At 31.7% G+C, this 22,360-nt stretch overlaps 2 protein-coding genes across 2 annotated transcripts in view; one reads left to right on the top strand and one right to left on the bottom strand.

Moving 5' to 3' along the window:
- The window catches only part of LOC131000554 (uncharacterized), a 407,676-nt gene that overhangs the window by 239,821 nt on the left and 145,495 nt on the right, over window positions 1-22,360 (bottom strand). The gene's annotated exons all lie outside the window — the stretch shown is intronic.
- Window positions 14,714-15,599, top strand: LOC131000615 (protein S40-4-like). Its single transcript, XM_057926627.1, has one exon. It carries the CDS (start codon window positions 14,919-14,921, stop codon window positions 15,408-15,410), a length of 492 nt encoding a protein of 163 aa, XP_057782610.1. The 5' UTR covers window positions 14,714-14,918; the 3' UTR covers window positions 15,411-15,599.

The following is a 22,360-nucleotide window of genomic DNA, read 5'->3' as shown; positions in this document are numbered from 1 at the left end:
ATTGGTATGTGGGTGCCAAAGCCTATTTTTTTATTGGATGATTGAATGTACAAGAGGGTGAAGTGTTTGAGGCCCTTTCATAGATAAATGATAGAGGTTTGGAGTGTGTAGAAGTGGTTATCAACAACAAGATGGCTGCGGAGGCAATATCCTTGTACACAACAGATGACTCTGAGTTTGGAACCATAATACGTAATGCTCGGCACCTCCTTGAAGACTTTGAAAATATTCGGGTTCGTTATGTGTGACGTGAGGGTATCTCTGGGGCTCATCATCTAGCTTCAAACTCTTGTGATTATCCTAATGCGTATGTGTGGGATGAACCACCACCTCTTATGGAGGGTCTTCTTCATATTCCATGCGTGATTGTGTGTTTTTAATAAAATTTGTTCTTTCTCCTCAATTTTTTTTATATAATATAATTTTATTGATATTATTTGCTACAAAAATGTACAATATCACTATTAATTGATAATCTTACTAATTAATAGTATACAAATACTCCCTCCGTCATTAAAAATTGTGGTGGAATAAAGATGACACAAGTTATAAGAAAAAGTGTGGTAATTGTATTTTGAGTGGGATTAGGTCCCACACTTTTTGTAACTAGTGAGTAAGGATATTTATTTTTTTTATTAGTATAAGGGCATGTTTGGTACGGGTGAGTGTTTAGGGTGTATAAGTATAATATACCTATGATACACTAATATCTTTTTTGGTAAGAAGTAATACAAAACACACGGTCCTTTATATATTGAAAGCCCGAAAATATTATACTGATTTCAGGGATTCTATATAATACCTACGGAGGTGATATACGTAATACAAATATTAATTATAATTATTCTTAACTTAATATAATCTGAATATATCGTACCAAACTACATATAAATTAATGAGGATTATTTCCAAATAATTAAATACTACTCCCTCCGTCCCATAAATAATGACACGTTTCTTTTCGGCACGGAGATTAAGGAGTGTTGAATTAGGGAGAAAAGTGGTAGGGACCACATGTTTAATTTATTGTTAATTAGTTTTAACCTCACTCTCTCTCCCCTCTCATCGGTGCTCTCTCTCTCGAGTTCTTTCTCTCTCTCTAAGCCAACCACGCAGCCGCCGACTTCTGCCCGAACTCTTTCCCCACCGTGTGCACGAACGCTGCCGACACCACCGCGTCGAAGTAGCTGTCGCACGAACGACCCCACCACCACTTCTCCTCCAACCTCAACAATTCGGCCAACCACCACTTTCTCTCTCTCTCTCTAAGCCAACTACGCCGCCACCCTTCATCCCGGCGAGATTTCCGCTGCAGATCTGTTTCCGGCCGCGTCAGCTGCGTCTCGCCTTCGACAGCGCCGCCCCTTCCAGCGGCATCTCACCACCGCTGCAACACCAACACCCAAACCTAACCCTTCCTCCAGCAACGGCCACCACCACCGCCACCGCCACCCAAATCCCTCCACCATCGAAACCATCTCCCACCGCTTCTCCAAACTCTACACAGAGAAAATCCAGATCCTTAAACCAAGAAAACCCCAAAATGCAGAGGGTGAGAGAGATGAGAGGCGGCGGAGATCGAAAGCAGAGACAGAGGAAATCGGAGGCGGTGGATGCAGAGGGTGGAGGTGGAGGCGGAGGCGCACGGTGGAGACGTCTGCGAAGGGCGGCGGCGGCGGCGCCCCTTGAAGGAGGCGGAACTAGGGATTTTCGACTCCCCAAATTCTGAAGAGAGAGAAATAGAGGGAAGAGAGATGAGCCGTTTTGTTTTTTTCATTTATTTTAGGCTTAATCAACTTTAAATTAGGAAGAGTTAATTAAGAGAACTAAGCCCTAATTATTTCTATAAAAGGAAACAGGCCATTATTTATGGGACGGAGGGAGTACAATTTTTTGGGACGTATCAATATGATAATAAGATCATAATTTTCAGAGGTGGTGGGAGTATTAAATATGTGTGTATTTGTACATGCAAAAAATTATTCCCTCCGTCCCACGAATCTTGACACGTTTTCCTTTTTGAGCCGTCCCACGAATCTTGACACGTTTCCTTTTTGGGCAATAATTATTACTTTCTCTCTCCTACTTTATCACATTTATCATATTCTATCTCCTACTTTATCACTTTTATTACATTCTCTCTCCTACTTTATCAATTTTATACTTTATTAATTACACACTTAAAACACTAATCTACAACTTCTTAATTCTCGTGCCGAACCCAAACGTATCAAGACTCGCGGGACGGAGGGAGTAATAATTTACCATATTTTTTAAATTATGTAAATTAATTTAAAAATTATGTAAATTAATTTAAAAAATTATTATATCTACATAACATATAGCTCTAAATATAAAATACGTTGAATATCTCAAATATATGGTAGGGGCGAAATATTAATAGGTAGAAAATGAAATCCGAAAATGGGAAGTAGCATAGATTTCCGAGTAGCGTTAAAATTGGCGATGAAAACGACAAAAGGGGAACTCAGCGTTTGTCGCGTTTGATAATTGGAGCAGTAATGTAAGAAGCCAGCTGGCAGGAGCAGAGCGCTAGATCCAAAAGCCCCACAGAGAGGGCCCACTTCACGTGCCATCACGCCTCATTCCAGTGGTGAGGCCACGTGGCGATAGTACACACGTGTCGGATTTTCTTGGAGGGCGCAACTTGGGACCTGTACCAGGTGAATCGCATTTCCCTTCCCTCTCAACGTCGCGACAAACTCAAACCCTCTCGTAATAAGACAAATTCTTATTTCCCCAAAATGCCCCTCGCGCTTCTTTCCTGGGATGGTAGTTGAGTGTACGTTATTTATGGAGGAATTTGATTAGCGTTGCGTGTACAAGAATAACAAGGGCTGGGCTCCTCTAAAACAGACAAAACCTTTATATGTGTATCTTTTCACCGTAGATAAAATGTTGTCCTAAAGAAAATACTCCCTCCGTCCCACGAAGCATGACACAGTTTCCTTTTTGGTCTGTCCCACGAAGCATGACACGTTTATAAAAATGGCAAAAAATTTACCCTTTATTCACATTTTTACTTTTTCACCTAACACACTTAACACACAAAATACTAATTTCTTAATTCCCGTGCCGAAAAGAAGTGTGTCATGCTTCATGGGACGGAGGGAGTATATACAAATTTTTAAAAAACTATAGTCCCTCCGTCCCGCTCCAAATATTTCCTTTATTTTGGGCATGAAAATTAAGAAATATGTATAAAGTAGATAAACTGAGTTGATGGAAATTATTTAAATATTAAGTATAGAGAGAGTGTGTATTGCTAAAAAAAGAATGAGACATTTGAACAGAGACAACTCAAAATAGAAAATTGGACATTACGAGTGGGACGGAGAGAGTATTATTTTTTTATTGAGCGAAAAAAAGGGGTCACAAATAAAAAAAAAAGTGAAAAAAGATAATTAAGTTAATAAGTGTAGAATGAGACTCACATGTTAGCGAGTGAAGAAAGAAATCCACAAATTATAATTAAAAATAGATTAAGAATTTTTTTGAGAATGAATCGAAATGACAAATTATGACAATATTTTGTGGACGGAAGCTGTATAAAATAAATATTTCATCCGTCCACAAAGATTGTATATTTAATATTATTTTCGTCCATCCATAAAGATTGTATGTTTTCTTTTTTTAGAAATCTATTTTATACTTTAAACAACATCCACACTCAATATTTATAAAATGCGAACCTTTTACTTTTATAATTTGGTGGACACAATACTACCCTTTAACAATAAAATCACATTTTTCAATTTTTTAGGAGTACTTCACCACACATTCTTTGTAGACAGAGAGAGTAATATTTAAAGATTTTTAATCTTAAAATTTGATTTTTTTTATTGATGAAAAATATTTTAAGATTTTTTATGTCTAAAATAAATAATAACACAATTATCATATAAACATTATAAATATATATAAAAATATATTTTTATAATAATTAGTTAAATAATATCTCATAATTCCTTGATTTAAATACATATATGAATAATAAGTATAGTTCGTTAGTTTGTTGCAATTATTGCAACAAGATGCGTAACTAACATATTTAATTATGTATATATGGAGTACAATAAATATACAATTTAAGTTATTATATTTTTCAATTGATAATCGATTTAAAATAAAATTCTACAAATACATTTCAACTACAAAAATAAATAACCCTTTAATTTTGTTGTGACTACTTTAATATACATGTAAATTTACTGATACGCACACACACTTGTATATGTCTATGTATCTTTCTATATATATATAGAAACAATATACTCGCATGATCAATTTGAAGAAGGAAACACAATATTTGGCCACTAATTGAAAAAAGACAAAATTTGACCATTTTTTTTACGTTTATGACAGTTTTGCCCTTAATTAGGAAAGATCAAATTTGGGTCGGATTCGGGTTTGCGCGTGGATTAGGCACACATGACACTATTAGTGCCATATACTCAATGTTGCACGAATGGTACTTATGACAATATTAGTGTCATTAGTGTCATACGAATGATACTTATGGCCATAGTAGTGTCATTAGTGTCATATACCTGGGTATAGTTATATAACCATTTTGAACATTTCCTCATAGGGTTTAGATTCTTCAATTAGTATGTTGCAAGAATGGTACTTATGGTCATATTAGTGTCATTAGTGCCATATACTCTCTTATGTAGTGTTACACAAATGGTGCTTATGGTCATATTAGTGTCATTAGTGTCATATACTTGGATTTTTTTTATTTTTATTTTCAGTTGGCACATATGGTACTAATAGTGTCATATGTGCCTACCCCGCGCGCAAACCCGAATTCGACTCGAATTCGGTCCGCCCTAATTAAGGGCAAAACAGTCTTTACATGTAATAAAGGGCCAGATTTTGTGTTTTTTCAATTAGTGGTCAAATATTGTATTTCCTTCTTCAAAATGGCTATTTCAAAAGTGCTATATATATATATATATATATATATATATATAGGGAATGGATCAAAAAAGAATGCTAAATGTAGAGAGAATGAAGAATGAATGTGATCCATCAGATTTATTAGATCTCACGGTCAATATCAATTCCTTTTAATGTCATCCGTTTTTTCTATTAAGGCCATTTGTGTAATTTTTTTTTTTTTTAATTAACCGTCTCCCGTAAATTTAGGTTGACCGAATCTCATTGTTTTTTGGATTTAATTATGAAGATATCCATCATTACTTCTATATAGTATTTATTTCTTAATCATTCGTCCTTTTTTTCGAATTATATATATATTTTAATTTTTTCTGTTTTTGATATATTTATTGATTTTTCTTGAACTTGTTGTATGTTTCGAATTATTTTTTTTTTTATGATTTTATTGTATGTGCTTAACTAGTTGTAGTGTTTGTTTCTGTTTTCTCGTTTTCATTTATTTTATTTGGTTTGTTTTTTTTGTTTATGAAATTTTATTTGGTTTGTTATTGTGGTTAGTAATTCATGTAGCATTTTATTTTTTTCATTATTTCAAAACCTATACATATTAATTTGGTTATTTGTATGATAATAAATAATTATATTGTATTTGAATATTGTTCAAAACGTACCAAAATAAGAATTATATTTTTGTGAATAGGGATACTAATTTGATGAATAACGTAACTGTTACTCATAAATTATGAATAAGAAAAATATTAGTTGAATAAAGTAACATTATTCATGAATATATCGTTTTCAAATAAAAATCATATTTATGTGAATAAGGAATAAAGTTTGCTGAATAATTTATATGATACTCATAAATTGTGAATAAGGAAACTATTTTGTTGAATAAAGTAGCATTTTTCATGAATAATCGTATCTGAATTTTGTTCAAGATTTATCGAATAAAAATCAAATGAAAATATATTGTTACAAAATCTAGATCTACATGGTATTCTTGTATCTCCGCAGACTGCAATAATGTTACGAAGAATGTATACTTCTGATTTTGGTACGACCAATCCGTTGGCGCTCTAAAGTTTGAATTTTACATCCTCGACGTGTTGTTCCTTGGCCAAGTCACCATCATTTTTTTTCGATGATCCCTCTCCACCCTCGTTGTCATCGACCCTTCCAGTGTTTACCTTAAACCCTAACATTCAACGAAATCCATTTTAATATGTACTTAATTAGGTTATAAGACAGACTCTGAATAACTTATCAAATATACTGAACAACAAGAAGATATTTCCTGAATAAAATTTCTAATATTCTGAATATAAACTACTATTTCGCTGAATAACTTGACAAACAAACTGAACAAATAGCTTACGCAAATACTCAAATACTCAAACAAGGAAGACTCTGAATAACTTATCAAATATACAGAACAACAAGCGACATTTCCTGAATAAACTTACAAATATTCTGAATAATTTTCTTATACCCAACTACTGAAAATAGCTTACGAATAAAGCAACAAACAAACTGGACAAAAAAGCAATATATACTGAATAAACTTAACATATTTAATATGAATAACTACAAATATTTTTGAATATCCTCATAAATATAATGAATAACTTTATATAATATCAATATTAGTGATACACAGAATGTGTACGCAAATACTCAAACAAGAGCAATTTCCAAATTTGATTGCTCCTAATAAAAAGATTAATCCAAATTTTAGAAATCCCAAAATAAGGTTTCGTGTTTCTCACCTGATTTCTTGTTTTGCCGACTTCGTCAAGTCCGTTTCCCCTACCAGAGGAAGTCACCAAGTTTCTGCAGGAAGAAGAGGCGAATGGGTCAATCAGCTTCAACGCCGAGGCCTGCATCCTCGCCGGTGTTGGATGGGAATCCTTGTAGCCTTACCTCCGACTCCGACGATGCTGTTTATACGATTCAAGCCGCCATCGAAAACTACTAGAGTGCAGTCGCCACTGCTCTATAGATGGGGAGTCAACGTTCATGTATTCCTAGGGTTAGAGACGTGGTGGTGATGGTTTGTAAATGGAGTAATTTTCGGGAGCTATTTTTGGACGGTTATTCAGTAAAATAATGATACCATTTATGCCCCTCAACGAATTTTCATCTAATATTTTGGTCTGTTATTTAAATTAAAATGAGAAATTATTGACACTACAAAATTAATCTTGACCGTATATCTCTACTAATTCAACGGTTAAGATATATTCTTTAATCTCTACTCCAAGGGGATTCTTTATAGATCTCAACCCTATATATATATATGTGTATATATATATATATATATATAGGGAAGTGCTAAAATAAGAGCATTTATTAAGATATAAAATAAGAATCATTTTCAGCCCTTAGATCATCAAGATCTACGGTTGATTCGTAATCATGTTAGATGGATTTATGGTCCTGAGTTCGAATCCCAAAGGTAACAAAAATTTATTTTTCACAATTCATACCTTTATGCAGCGAATTCACACATGTTCTACATAAAATTCATACATTAAAAATTGCTCTTATTTCTTATTTTAAAATGTGCTCTCACGGTAGCCCACCCCTATATATATATATATATATATATATATATATATATATAGGGGAAGACTAAAATAAGAACGCTTCTTAAAATATAAATTAGGAACCATTTTCAGCCCTTAGATCATCAAGATCTACGGTTGATTCATCACCTTGTTGGATAAATTCATGGTCCTGAGTTCGAATCCCAAAGGTCGCAAAAAATTATTTTTCGCAATTCATGCCTTTATACAGTTTATTCATGCGTGTTATACATAAAATTCATGCATTTTTGCTGATTCGTAATTCTTAAAATAAGGGTGGTTTATTGAATAACCGCCCTATATATATATATATATATATATATATATATATATATATATAGGGAGAGGTTCAAGAAAGAACCATAAATAAAAGAAGACCGGAGAACCATTTTCAGCCATTCGATCATCAAGATCTACGGTGGATGCATCATCTTGTTGGATGAATGCAGATCCTGGGTTCGAATCCTGAAGGGAGCATTTTTTTTTAATTTTTTTAGTGCATTAATTTTAACAGCGAATGCATTAATTTTTACAGTGGATGCATTAGATTTGATGGTTCTCCCGTTCTCACAATTAATATAGTTCTCTCTAGAACCACACCCTATATATATATATATATATATATATATATATATATATATATATATATATATATATATATATATGGGAGGGCTACAGTGAAAACACTTCTTAAAATATAAATATAAACGTTTTTTAATGTACGAATTTTATCCAACAGGGTTACGAATTCATCCAATAGAGTTACGAATTGCGAAAAATAATTTTTTGTTACCTTTAGGATTCGAACTCAGGACCACGAATTCATCCAACAGGGTTCCGAATCAACCGTAGATCTTGATGATCTAAGGGCTGAAAATCATTTATATTTTATACACTTAAGAGTGTTTTTATTCTAGCCCTCCCCTATATATATATATATATATATATATATATATATATATATATATATATATATATATATATAGGGGGCCGCTCCAATGAGACCCCCTAATTTTAGTGAGATCTAGGGCACGATCTGGTGCGTTTATTTTATCAATCCTATGGCTGATATTGTATCTGGAGGGTGATTTTTTTTCGCAGGGTTCGAATCCTGGAGGGAGCAGAATATTTTAAATTTTGTTATTCATCATTGTATACTGCATTGTTCATCAGTATATACGGCCATGTTCATCAGTATATATGTCTTATTCATTACGAATTTTTCAAATTTTATTTTTCATCAGTATATACATCTTGTTTATTAGATATACGTTTTGTTCATTAGTATTATATGTCTTATTCATTGTCCTAGTGTTTCACGAAAAATAGGGGGTCTCACTGGAGCGCGCCCCTATATATATATATATATATATATATATATATATATATCTATATATATATATATCATATTTTATTATTTGGATATTTTAAATAACTTAAAGTCATATATTAATTACATTTTTTGATGGATGACCTTTTTTTAACATTTTTACTTATATATATGTACACATAATATATTTTCAGTTTATATTTATTTTGGTTAATTTTATAACTTAAATAAGTGATACTTATATTTTTAACATATAAATTTTGATTTATACAATATTTACAACAAAGGATATGTGTTTGTATTATAAAACAATGATAATAATAAAATAAATATACATTTGTGTGTTTTTTCATAAACAATATAAAAAATTATAGAAGTGCATATAAATATTTTTATAATTCTATTATTCCTTTTATATTATTAAATAATTAATACATTAACTTCAATATTGATTGACTTCAATCAAGATCTCACTATAATATAGTATGCAATAGTAATAATTGTTTATATATATAATTTTTTAGAGTTTATTTTCATCAATTTCATATATATGTATGCTTAGTTTTATTGACATTTTATTTACAAACACAATTTTGCAATTAATTTCTAGTTAAAGGTTCATGTTTTATCTCCACAATTTGTTTCGTATTCGTGCAGAGGTTCATACTCCAGTGTGATTGTTGAAAGCGTGTTTGAAATATTTTGAACAATTTTACATATTAAGTCAAATAAGATGCATGATTTTTTTATGCCTTCGCCCTTAAGGATGCAATTTTACTAAATAAGGAAAGCCATGTTGGCCCCAAAAATCCAGATTGTGTAATTTGTGTTGAAAACATATTCTAAAGTGAGTGGGAGTTAGTACTTTATATACCTATAACTTTCATCATGTACACTAAAATTATATATATATATATATATATATATATATAGGGAGAGGTTCAAGAAAGAACCATAAATAAAAGAAGACCGGAGAACCATTTTCAGCCATTCGATCATCAAGATCTACGGTGGATGCATAATCTTGTTGGATGAATGCAGATCCTGAGTTCGAATCCTGAAGGGAGCATTTTTTTTAAAATTTTTTTAGTACATTAATTTTAACAGCGAATGCATTAATTTTTACAGTGCATGCATTAGATTTAATGGTTCTCCCGTTCTCACAAATAATGTAGTTCTCTCTAGAACCACACCCTATATATATATATATATATATATATATATATATATATATATATATATATATATAGGCCAAGGTTCAATGAAGAAGGCCTAAATGTAAGAAAGAAGAGAGAAGTAATCTCATCCGTTGATCTTATCTAATCTAACGGACATGATTTGTTCACGCCATGTTCATCGGATTTTTTCGTTGAACATATGGGGGGTCGAAACCCAGAACCCCCAAAAATATTGTATATGTTCACGAATGTTCAACGAAAAAATCCGTCGAACATGGCGTGAATAAATCATGTCCGTTAGATTAGATAAGATCAACGGATGAGATTACTTCTCTCTTCTTTCTTACATTTAGGCCTTTTTCATTGAACTTAACCATATATATATATATATATATATATATATATATATTATGTTACATAGCTTATGTGAGCACCACTTTAGTCCTTATTAACATTATATTTTTTGTTTTAGATATTTATTTTTATTCTAATATATCATAAATTGTTATTGAGGTCATTAATTTTACTTTCTCTGGCTCAATAAAAGTGGCCACATTTCCATTTTTATTTGTCTCACTAAAAGTGACCACTTTCTTAAAATGGAAATATTTACTTTAATTAAGTCAAATTAATTAATTTAATTAAAGCTTCTAACTAAACCTAAACCCTCTTTAAATAAACACACACACACATTGGCCGATGGTCCGCCCCCTGCTTTCTTTCTCTAGCTCTCTTCTTCTCCGGCGCATGACAGCAGCACCGGCCGCAGCCCCGCCCCCTGACCTCCCTCTCACTCGCCTCTGCTCTATCTCTCTCTCTCTTTGCGCTCACACACACACACCCCGAAAACGTCGTTGCACGCGCGCGCACACACACACAAATCAAAAGGTGGTCAGCGGCGTGGACGCTTAGATCTAGATCTGAGGGTGGTTGGCGGCGGTGGTGGTTTGGGGGGTCATGATTTGGGGGTTGTTGCGCCGCTGGTCCTCTTATTTCGTGTCTGAATCAACCGTTGTGCCGTTGGAATCGCCTAGTGAGAATCCGGCAAGTTGCGTCAGTCCTCTCCTTCCCCGTCTGAATCCACCGTCGTCCTCAAATACTGAAAATCCGATGGGTCGCGCAGGTCCTCTTCTTCCCTGTCTGAATCAGCCGTTGTGCCGTCGAAATCGCGCAGTGAGAATCGTTTTTCATTGTGGTACTGCAGTTGTGTAGGTTTTAGCTGACTATGTGTGATTTTTCATTGCGGCTTTTAGCTGGCTATGTGTGGTTTTTCGATGGGAAAACGATTTGTGTAAATGTGTCTGAATGAATTTGAAAAATTGTTGCGAGTGGTATATATTGAGAATTTTTTTGTTGAAGCTGTGAAATGTTTGTGTTTTGTGTTGTAGATATTGTTGGAGAAATTCTTAATTAACTCACTAATTTTGGTGGACCACACTCAATTAAATCATAACAATCAATTTCTTAATCTCTGTGCCGAAAAGAAAGGTGCCATTTATATTGGGACGAAGGGAGTATAAGTTACATAAAAATCAAAGTCTTGTTTGTTCATTTTATTAATTATTTGCAAATAAACTTTAATTTTATGTAATTTATAAAATTAATGATCTCAATAACAATTTATGAAGTATTAGAATGAAACTAAATGTCTAAAATATTTACGAAATACCCAAGATTTTGGATATTAAATTTGAATTTAAACTTTGTCATTTATAGATTTGAATGTGGATGAAAGATGTGGATTTGATTTATGTGATTTATGGTGTTTTTTTTTGTATTAAATTTGTTACTCCTTCTGTCCACGAAATGTGTACTCATATTTTCTTTTTAATCCGTTCACGAAATAAGTACTCATTTCCCTTTTTGGCAAGTGTACCCCACATAACCCTTTAATTAATACCCTCAAAAAATGGAACCCTTATTCCACTTACACCACACTCAATACATTTATTAAAACTCATGCCGTCCCGAAATGAGTACTCATTTCGTGGACGGTGGGAGTATTAATTTATATTTAAATTTTATTTCACGGGTATTCGATGAATAGCGGGTGGCGGGTATTCGGCCGGTAGCAAATTGACGGATACCCGACGGGTGACGGGTTTGGATAGCATTTGATATCCATGGATAGTTTTCGTGCTTAAAATTTACTATTCATTTAGTTTGCGGGTATTGATATGGATAGCCACTATTCGTGCCTTTCGGACCCAATTGTCATCCCTAGTGACAATGATTATTCATTATTATATAAAAACATCCACAATGGGATTCTTGCGCCCTACTCGAGCCTCGATATTCACGCCCTCCATGTGCTGACGCGCTGTGGCGCCCACCAGCTAGATGTTGGGCTCTTTCCCTCACGCTTGCGCCGAAGGCTGTTATATGGGGCGCGTGCTATGCAGTTGCCCTATTAAAAAAAATTGTATTTTAAATTTTTATTTTAATTAAATGTAACTTCATTTTTATAATGTACTATTATTGTTGAAAGTTTACACTTTCCTTTGTGTGATTCAATACAAAATCAATTTAATATAGCTTTTCTTTTTATTGTACATTGCAAATTGTAGATGAACATACACTTTTCGATGTGAGATTCAATACAAAATCAACTTAATGTAGCTTCTTTTTTACAGTGCACTACAAATTGTAAAGGAGCATACACTTTTCGATGTGAGATCCAATACAAAATAAACTTAATGTAGCTTATTTTTTTAACCTTTTTTTTAATTTCAATTTTTTATTTTATTTTATTTATTTTCAAAATTTTTAATTTTTTTACTAATTTTAAATTTGTAATACAAATTTTATTCTAATTTTTGTAATTCCAAAAAATTTTAATTCAATAAAAAATATTTTTGTAACAGCCTGGCTCCAGATTTGACGGTTGTTCACACAGACCAACACGAGTATTTTCTAGCGTGTTTTGCCCTCACTCGCACCCTTCCTGAGAAACTTCCCAGGGGATCACCCATTCTGGAATTACTGCAAGTCAAACATGCTTAACCTTGGAGTTTATTCCACGTGGCCACCAGAAAAAAAGATGCATCATGTTGATATGAGTAACTCAATCAAATCCTTTAAGCTAACCTTGAATATGTTGTCTCATTTCAACATATTCTCAGAATTCCTCTAGTTCGGGTGTGTTCCTATTCATCCCTAAGCCCCTCCGCTTGAAAGTATTAATCGGAGTCGCTCCTTGTTCGTGCCTTTTTTGCATCGGCGAATATTCCACACTTTGTTCCCGGACGTCACAATTTTAAATTTCAATATTTGTTTTAATTTCAAAATATATTTAAATTAGAAGAATTGAAAATACTCCCTCCGTCCACCAATTAAAGGCCTAGGGGAAAAAACACGGGTTTTAAGAAAAAGTGTATTTTTATTAGTTGAGTGGAGAAAGGGTCCCACTTTTTAAGAAGAAGTGTATTTTTATTAGTTGAGTGGAGAAAGGGTCCTACTTTTTTGTAAAGAATCTTTGACTTTTTTGATTAAATAATGAATAAAAACTTACCAAAAATAGGCAGGCCTTGTTTTGTGGACGTCCCAAAAAGGCAAGTAGGCCTTGAATTGGTGGACGGAGGGAGTAAAATTTTTTAAGTCCTTTACAATGGACTCTTAAGTAGGGTCCACAAATCCTTAGAGCTCTCAAATAGTTCAAACACTATGGGTGCTCAAATAGTAAATTGAAACTAGTACAAAAACAATTATCTAATGGGCCCCACGATGTTTTCGAAATGTACAAATATAAATATTAAAGATGTACTTGTACTTTCTCTAAAAATATTGTACTCCTATAAAACATTCGAAGAGCTTATTTGTGCAATCGAGTAAATAAATTTGAAGAGCTTATTTTACAAATTGTATTAGAATGTGTTTATTTTTTAAGGATTAAATTTGATAAGTAATTTTTTTAATGATTTAGATGAATTGAAATTTTAGAAAATCTTAAAATTTTTAATTATTTCAATTGTATGAGCTATTTTTGTTTAATTTATATCCCATTAAAAGGGTGCTATTGAAGAAATTACATATTTTTATCAAGTTTTAAGGATAAATTTTGGTAGATAATTTAATTTCCTAGTTACTTAGATAAATTGAAACTTTAAAGTATCCTAATTTTTTTTAACTATTTCAATTATTTGAGCTAGTTATACTTGATTTATCTCCATTAAATGAATGGTAATAAAAAAATATTTACTCTTAAAAATAAAATATTAAATCATATTGTATATTTTATAAATTATAAAATAAACGCTTCTTGCAATTATGAATTAGTATCTAAGAGCATCCACATTAATGGAGTGAAGCCTTAACTCATCCATGCTGCGAGATTACTTATGAGTCAAGTGCTGCATTGATTTGACTTATCAAATAATACCATCAATATATAAGAGTATTTAAATCCATTTATTTAATTTAAACATAGAATACATATATTTATAAAATGAGCATTTTCATACATACACATTTAATAAAATTGTGAATATTTACCTATTACCACCTTTGAGTAAGTTGGAAAAGAATTACCACTTGGCGATAAAGTAACTAATTTGGTAATTACGAGTAATTAATTAAAGCAGTGTGGTTTGGATAAAATGATAAAGCGACGTGGCATTTTATTTGGTTTTGTGGGGCGGGGTCAAAACTGGTATTTGGCATCCACCTGTAAGTGAAAAAATAGAAGAGAGTTGGGGGAACCTTATCCGTTCCAACCCTTTATAAAAGCAGATCAAAACCTCCATCTTAAACTATCAAACTTGGCAGAACAAATTCTCTCTCATCATTTCACAGTTCAACAACCACACGCTTATAGAGAGAGGAAATAGTCAGCCCAAACAAATACACACAAAAAAGAGAGAGAGAGAGGATTTATTCATCAGACCTTTCTTTCTGAGTTATATGGCTGCATCCAAAAGCTACTGCGCCAGAGCAAACTACAGATTCCTCCCGAACGATCAGGCTCTCAGTAACGATCCGATGATCTTCGAGCTCGACGAGTCGGACGTCTGGAACGCGGCGGTGCGATCGCAGTCGCCGGAGATTCGCAAGACGAGTAATTCCAGACTCTCACGGAAACCGTCGTCAGTGGCGGGGGGCAACGGACGCGTCGGCGGTCCGTCGTCGCTGCCGGTGAACGTCCCCGACTGGTCGAAGATTCTGAAGGACGAGTACATGGATAATCGCCGGAGAGAGAGCGACGACTATTACGACGAGGACGACTGCGAGGAGAGCGGCGATCGGATTCCGCCGCACGAGTTTCTGGCGCGTCAAATGGCGAGGACTAGGATCTCCTCCTTCTCGGTGCACGAAGGGATCGGGAGGACTCTCAAGGGCAGAGATCTCAGCAGGGTCAGAAATGCGATTTGGCAGAAAACTGGTTTCGAGGATTGATTCAATTTTTCATTTTCATTTTTATTTTTATTTTTATTTTTATTTTGCCCTTTTTACGGTTTTTATTCCGGAAAAAAGCCTCATTTTGACCTGACGGAGGCGATGGGAGGATTGCTGCTGGCTAGGGAATGTAATTCTAACACTTTGAGATTGGGAAAAGGAAAAAAAAATCCGATTTTTGGATTCAAATATGAATATTTAAAGATATATTATATTTATATATGTGAATTTTGAGTATAGATTGATAAGTTTAGGACAAAATGGTGGGACAGGTGCAAGTAGAAAAATGAGTAGAATTTGGGAAAAAGAGGGGCTAATCTTAAAGCGCGTTTCTTTGTAAAAAGATAAAAAGATGCCACATTATTTGCCGTGTTTCTAAGTTATTTACTTTTTTTTTTTTTAAATAAAAAGTCGTTGGCTTCCCAAATGAAAGACAAAGTCCGTGTCCACAGATTGGTAGCAGGCATTTTATGTACTATATCTGTGTTGTCACATTTTTTATCTTTTTATTTATAGGGTTAATATATTACGTTAATTTCAAATTATAATCCTATTTTAAAATCAAACATATAACTCAATTTTGTAGTGAACTATATATAATTAATTATGAATAAATTGACAAAGTAATGATGAAAAATAAAGAGTTTTTGATGAAATTGTGTCTAAAAATAAATAAATAAATATATTCTTTATACTAGAATGTTTCAAAATGACAGAAATTGTATACTTTTGTGGATGGAAAAACTAATTTTTAATTCGTTAATTTCACATTATAATCTTATTTTAAAATTTAAAATCTGGATGGATTGAAAATAAAATTTAAAGGGTGATGCTACTCATTCGATCCTCTTGAGTCTTTACTCTCCATCACATAAAATAAATTTATGGACATTTTCGTACGGTAGTAACATTGGCACGTTACTCCATGCATATAATGCCTCATCTATTAAATGTGGAAGTCTTTTTGGAGTGTCACAAATATGGAAAAGAAACCGTGTTCAATCCTTATCTTATTTTCAACTAAACAAATACTTCCTCATTCTCACTAAAAACTAAAAATTGTTTGTATTTCATTATAAATGACTTATGTTTATAAATAGAAATTTTTAACTTTTAAAAAATATAAACCTTTTCACTTTTAATTAACTAATTTATACTTTATTCTTAATTTTCGTGTCAAAAAAATTTGAGCCACTTACAGTAGGACGAAGAGAGCAATAAAATAGATCTCCGTATATGATGACTTATAGAAAAAGGAATTTATTTAATATATGTATTAAATTGTTAGATATATATGTTTGGTACACATCGAAATAAATAGTCATGAATAATATTTTGATTCATAATTGATTTGTGTGTAAAGATAATAAACAACCATTAAACAACTTATTTATTGTTTAATAATGATTTTGCAATGCTTATGCAATTGAATCCACCACTATAATGCAAGAGCGATTCTCGGTGCTAAACTCAACCTTTAAAAACTAAAATAATCCATGGTTGAATTATACTGTGCTCAAAGTATTTTTTATCTTTTATTTTTATGTTTTGGTTTCACTTCCCTGACAAGTATATATATATTTCGCTTTCTAAAAACCAAAAACAAATCAATTACGCTTTCTATCAAATGAGTAAATTTTGTATACTATTTCGGTGCTTCCATTCGTCTCATATATTCAAATCATATTGCAAACATTTTCAAGAAAATTTTGTATACTAGATTGAGCATGATCCTTACTCAGCTTGTACGGTCAACCCTTTTTTAAAAGTAAACTCACGCCAAATTATTAAGACTTCAAATGATTTAATCTAAAGTCATCTTATTATTCTTCTTAAATGTATTAAAATCGAGTAAAGACATCTAATCAAATGCTGGTTTCCAGGAAAGTAAGCATGCCCTCCCTTGCACTACTTTTATAATGCCTTCATTTTTAAATAATTTCATACCAATCTTAAAAGTAATATTTTTTTTAACGTAATAGCATCATCTCACTATACCGTAAAGAAGCCATTAGAGACGCAATTCCATTTTTTTTAACTATTACTCCCTCCGTCCGACGAATCTTGACACGTTTTCTTTTTTGGGCCGTCCCACAAATCCTAACGCGTTTCCTTTTTGGGTAATAATTATTACCTTCTCTCTCCTACTCTATCACCTTTATTATATTCTCTCCCCTACTTTATCACTTTTATTACCTTCTCTCTCCTACTTTATCAATTTTATACTTTATTAATTACACACTTAAAACACTAATTTACAACTCCTTAATTCATGTGCCGAACCCAAACGTGTCAAGACTCGCGGGACGGATGGAGTATATGCGGATAAGGTATGAATTAATATAATTCACGTATCTTAATTAAATAAAATAATTATGAGTGATTTTTTAAAATAATACTCCATCCGTCCACGAAAGAACTTCCTAGAAGGGAGCGTGAAGGAAATATTGTTGAGTGTATTGAGAAGGATGAAAGTATTTTAATTAGTATCGATAGTTGTGAAAAGGTAAAAAATAAGGATAAATGAAATATTTATAGTGGCGAAGTATAGTCCAAAAATAGTTATTTCTTACTGCATAATATACCAGTTTACGATAATCATAAAACATACATAGAACAATTGTTCAAAATATTTTAATTACAAAATTAAAAATTTCCAGGTGATAAGAATTTCTCCCCAAGAAACATTTTGTCTGTGGTAGAAATAACTGTCTCTGTCGGACGCAAAATATTATTGACTAGTTAAATTTGATCTCAAATTATTCGTCCATTTTATTAACTTTGAATCTCGCAACATATATGATTCTCACATCTTCTACTGCCAGAAATGATCTCCAATTATTGGATTTTTAGAACTGAAATAAAACAAAAAGAGACACCTCGTGATGATAACGTGTCCGCCAATGAGAAAAAAAACTTAATCTCAAAAATAAATAAAGCAAAATTGAAAAAAAGAAAACAAATTAAAAGGGCCAATCAGTCATCTGGAGCAAGATTGAGTGATGAGATGATCGGAGCCGTTGGATGGTAAAATGGAGTGTGGGGCCCACGAACGGGACGTTTAGTTGACTGTAATTATCGCGGGTTAAAGGAGGTGGCGTTTTGTATGGGTTCGGGCGTCGCCATCACGCTTTATTGTGAGAGGGAATTTGAGTGTCTGACATTAACGCCGTCACTCTTGACGTCAACTACTTTGTTTTGTGTTCATTTAGGATGAGCCACAAGCTACGGAATGCAACGTTATTACAGGACACACAGAGCCAGGCTAAATCGTCAATTGTGAAATAAATATCGTAAAATACACCCTCCGTCCATAAAAATAAACTTAATAAAGACCACACAAATTTTAATAAAAAATATAATTGAATTATTAGTGGATAAATAATTCCATTTAAAAAATACTCTATCCATTATCCAAACATCTTTTTAAGAGAGGAAAATGCAGATTTTAATAAAAATTAATTGTGTATTTAATGAGTGAAAAATAAGTCCGGAAAAAAAATGAAGATCGGAAAAGTAATAGTAAATGCAATTATTTCTAAAAGTAAATTATGAAGATGTTTTGAGGACGACCCAAAACAAAAAGAGAGAAAGATGTTTGAAGGACGGAGGAAATAGTATTTATAATGATAATTAATTATATTGTGAGTGAAAAATAAGATCCACCATGTGTTTAGATAGTTTTCAAAAATGAAGAAATAATTAATTTTTGTGATCATTCTAAAGTGACAAAAAATAACTACTTTTTATGAACAGAAGAAATATATGACTTTCTTTTAATTATTTTCGAGTCGAATCCTAGAAAATTTTCAAAATACTTGAGCTTTGATGTTTTCTTTTTAAAAAATTGGATTTACAGACCTTTAATATAATATGTGTATCCTTTCATCCTCGAATGATAGTGTGGATAATATATGAGATTAAAAGTCTCAAAGTTCAAATTTATCATCACACGGTTTTTAAGGCCATCTATAATAGCAACTTGAAAGTAAGAGATCGACTATCCACATAGATAATTACTAGTAATTAAAAATAGTGTTGTTTAAGTGTTGGAAGAGACCGACCGTTGGTCTTCTGCCAATGGAGATGAGACCCTTGTGGTCTCTTCATTTTTTTTAGATAAAAAGTATTGATTGTACATACTTTATTTAGGTATTAAGAAAAAAAATCAATATATATTTTAATAAAAAAATACTCTCTCCGTCCACGAAAGAACTTCCTATCTTTCTTTTTTGGGACGTCCACAAAAGAACTTCCTACCTATTTTTATACTATACCCCACCACTTATAATCCTTTTACTTTTCACTTTTCACAACTCCCAATATTAATTAAGTATAACACATTTTCACCACTTCCAATACACTCAACTACCTTTTATCCACTCTCAATAAACTCAATAATATTTTTTTCTTAAAACCCGTGTCACTCCCTCCTAGGAAATTCTTTCATGGACGGAGGGAGTATTAAAAATTTACTACTACTATTTTTTTTCTCTATAAATGAGACCACAATTGTTATATTTTTATACACACTAAATTGAATGTGTAATATTTTGAAGATTTGTTTGAAGCACAATCAGTTTGTTTGTAATTTTGTATTGTTATGTTATTAATTTAATTTCTTATTTCTTGATAATGATATATTTTTTATTTATTGCTCAATTTTATTTTTTTGGTATTTCAAAAATTTTCATTATAATTTTTTTATTACTCTTCTCCGTCCCAACTAAGTTGATTATCTTCTTTTCGACACTAGATTTAAGAAACTAAATTTAAGAAACTAGTGTCTTGAATGTGTTTGGTAATAAAGTGAAAGTGATTAGATGTTTCTTTTCTTATATTTATTCCATAAAAGCAAATTGATCAAGTTAGTTGGGACGGGCTAAAAAGAAATATTGATCAAGTTAGTTGGGATGGAGGGAGTATATAATTCATCAAAATAATAATAATAATAATAATAATAATAATAATAATAATAATAATAATAATAATAATAATATAAAATGTTGTGGTTGAATAGTTGGAGTGATCATGGATAAATCTATCAAAATAGGTGTGGTCGAATTGTGATCAATATTTGTGATGTGCAAGAGAGAGAATCCATTAAATATTGAAGATATTGGATGATTGGATGATCCAAATGATCAAATAATTATTGATAACGATAGTTTAAATTTACTCATTCATCAGGTAAAAAGTAAAGAGATCATATGTGTGTTCATATGTTGGTTTAATGACACAATGGTTAATATTAGTAATTATCAAATATCTCGGGTCGAATCCATTATCGTATGATCTTTATAATTATTTGTTCAACAATTAAAAAATGAACTCATACTGCATCCGTGTATTGATCTAGTAATAACATAATTAGTGCTTAACATCAAAAATTTTAAATTCGATTTCACCGTCAAAGGATCTTTAGATATTAAAAATATTTGTTCGTCGTTCCTTTCAGTGAAAAATTGGTAAGGGTCTCTAGTTCACATGAACACAATATTATTTCCATTTAATTGATTATATAATATAACTACATGTCTATTTATTTATTTTATACTTTGGATATGCTATGATCAATCTGATAACTAGTCTGTTTAAAACACTGTTAAGTTTTTTTTCGATTGAATTGCTAGCAGAAAGTATTAAATTAGAAGTCAAAATGCTCTTTAAAGTTGAAACGAAGTACGTTTTGTTTATAATCCTTTTCTGTGATTTGGATGGGTTCATGAGCATATGATAATACCGCTTGTCCGCTTCTGCAAATTATAGTAATCTTTTTTAATGAAAGGGTAGCTATTTCAAAATTAATAATAATAGGACAGCTTTTAATGAAAGGGTATCGATTTTTTAAGGGCTAATTGTCTTTAAATAGACGAATTATACCCAAATTTTAGTTTTTGACCAAATCTATTTTTTTGGTCAAAAAATACATAATCTTTTATATTTTTGGAGTTTGATCTGAGTCGAAAGTTCGTCGTCTAATAAATTGATTGTCAGAATTCCGATAGACAATTCGAATGTATCGTTGGAAAGCTCTTAACGTAATATTTCTAATAATACTTATATTTTTGGATTTTGATAATCGAAAGTGGTAAAAAAAATGGCATGAAAGTTAAGGTCACAAAACTCTATATTTTTTCTTTTTTCGACCACTTTTGGTGACCAAAATCCAACAATATAAGTATCATTAGAAAGATAGCGTCAATAGCTTTCCAACGGTACCTTTGGATTGTTCATCAGAATTCAGACAATCTAGTTATTGGCCAACGAACTTTTGGAGTCATGTCAAATTTCAAAATTAAAAATTTATGTATTTTTTAATAAAAAAATAGATCTGATTAAAAACTAAAATTTGAGTATAATTTGTATATTTATAGGCAATTAACCCTTTTTTTAATGAAACGGTGATTACATTACGGTAATTTATAATTAAAATTTATAAAATTAATTTTATATTGATAGGTTCCGTCATAGTGAAGGAGCATGGCGACGAATTAAAATAATGAAGTTAATATATAATTAGTCACCCAAATCTGTGTAAAATAGATGCATTCACACACGACTCAGTCGCAATTAAATAGTAACTAGCACATGCCCACACGTGCGATGCACGATCAGTTTCGAAAATGAAAGATATTTTAAATAAATAAATATGCATATTAAATATATATAATTTAAATATAAATAAATGTAATTATAAATCTAAATAAAAAAAATTAAATTATCTACGACATAATTTCAATAAAAAACACGAATTCAAAAATATATAAATTTTCAATTACCAATTATGATTTTCATTGATAATGTGTATAAATATATAAATGCACCATCAAAAATAAGTATAAATGATAATGAGTATCATTATATATCATATAATATTCTAACATATTCAAAACTATTTATTGCATATAGTTTAATAGTATATTTTTGGATTGTATATTTAATCATAT

The sequence above is a fragment of the Salvia miltiorrhiza genome, chromosome 8 (assembly GCF_028751815.1).
Source record: "Salvia miltiorrhiza cultivar Shanhuang (shh) chromosome 8, IMPLAD_Smil_shh, whole genome shotgun sequence".
Lineage (NCBI taxonomy): Eukaryota > Viridiplantae > Streptophyta > Magnoliopsida > Lamiales > Lamiaceae > Salvia > Salvia miltiorrhiza.
The sequence above is the reverse complement of the archived record's forward strand: the minus strand, read 5'-3'. Positions and strand labels throughout refer to the sequence as shown.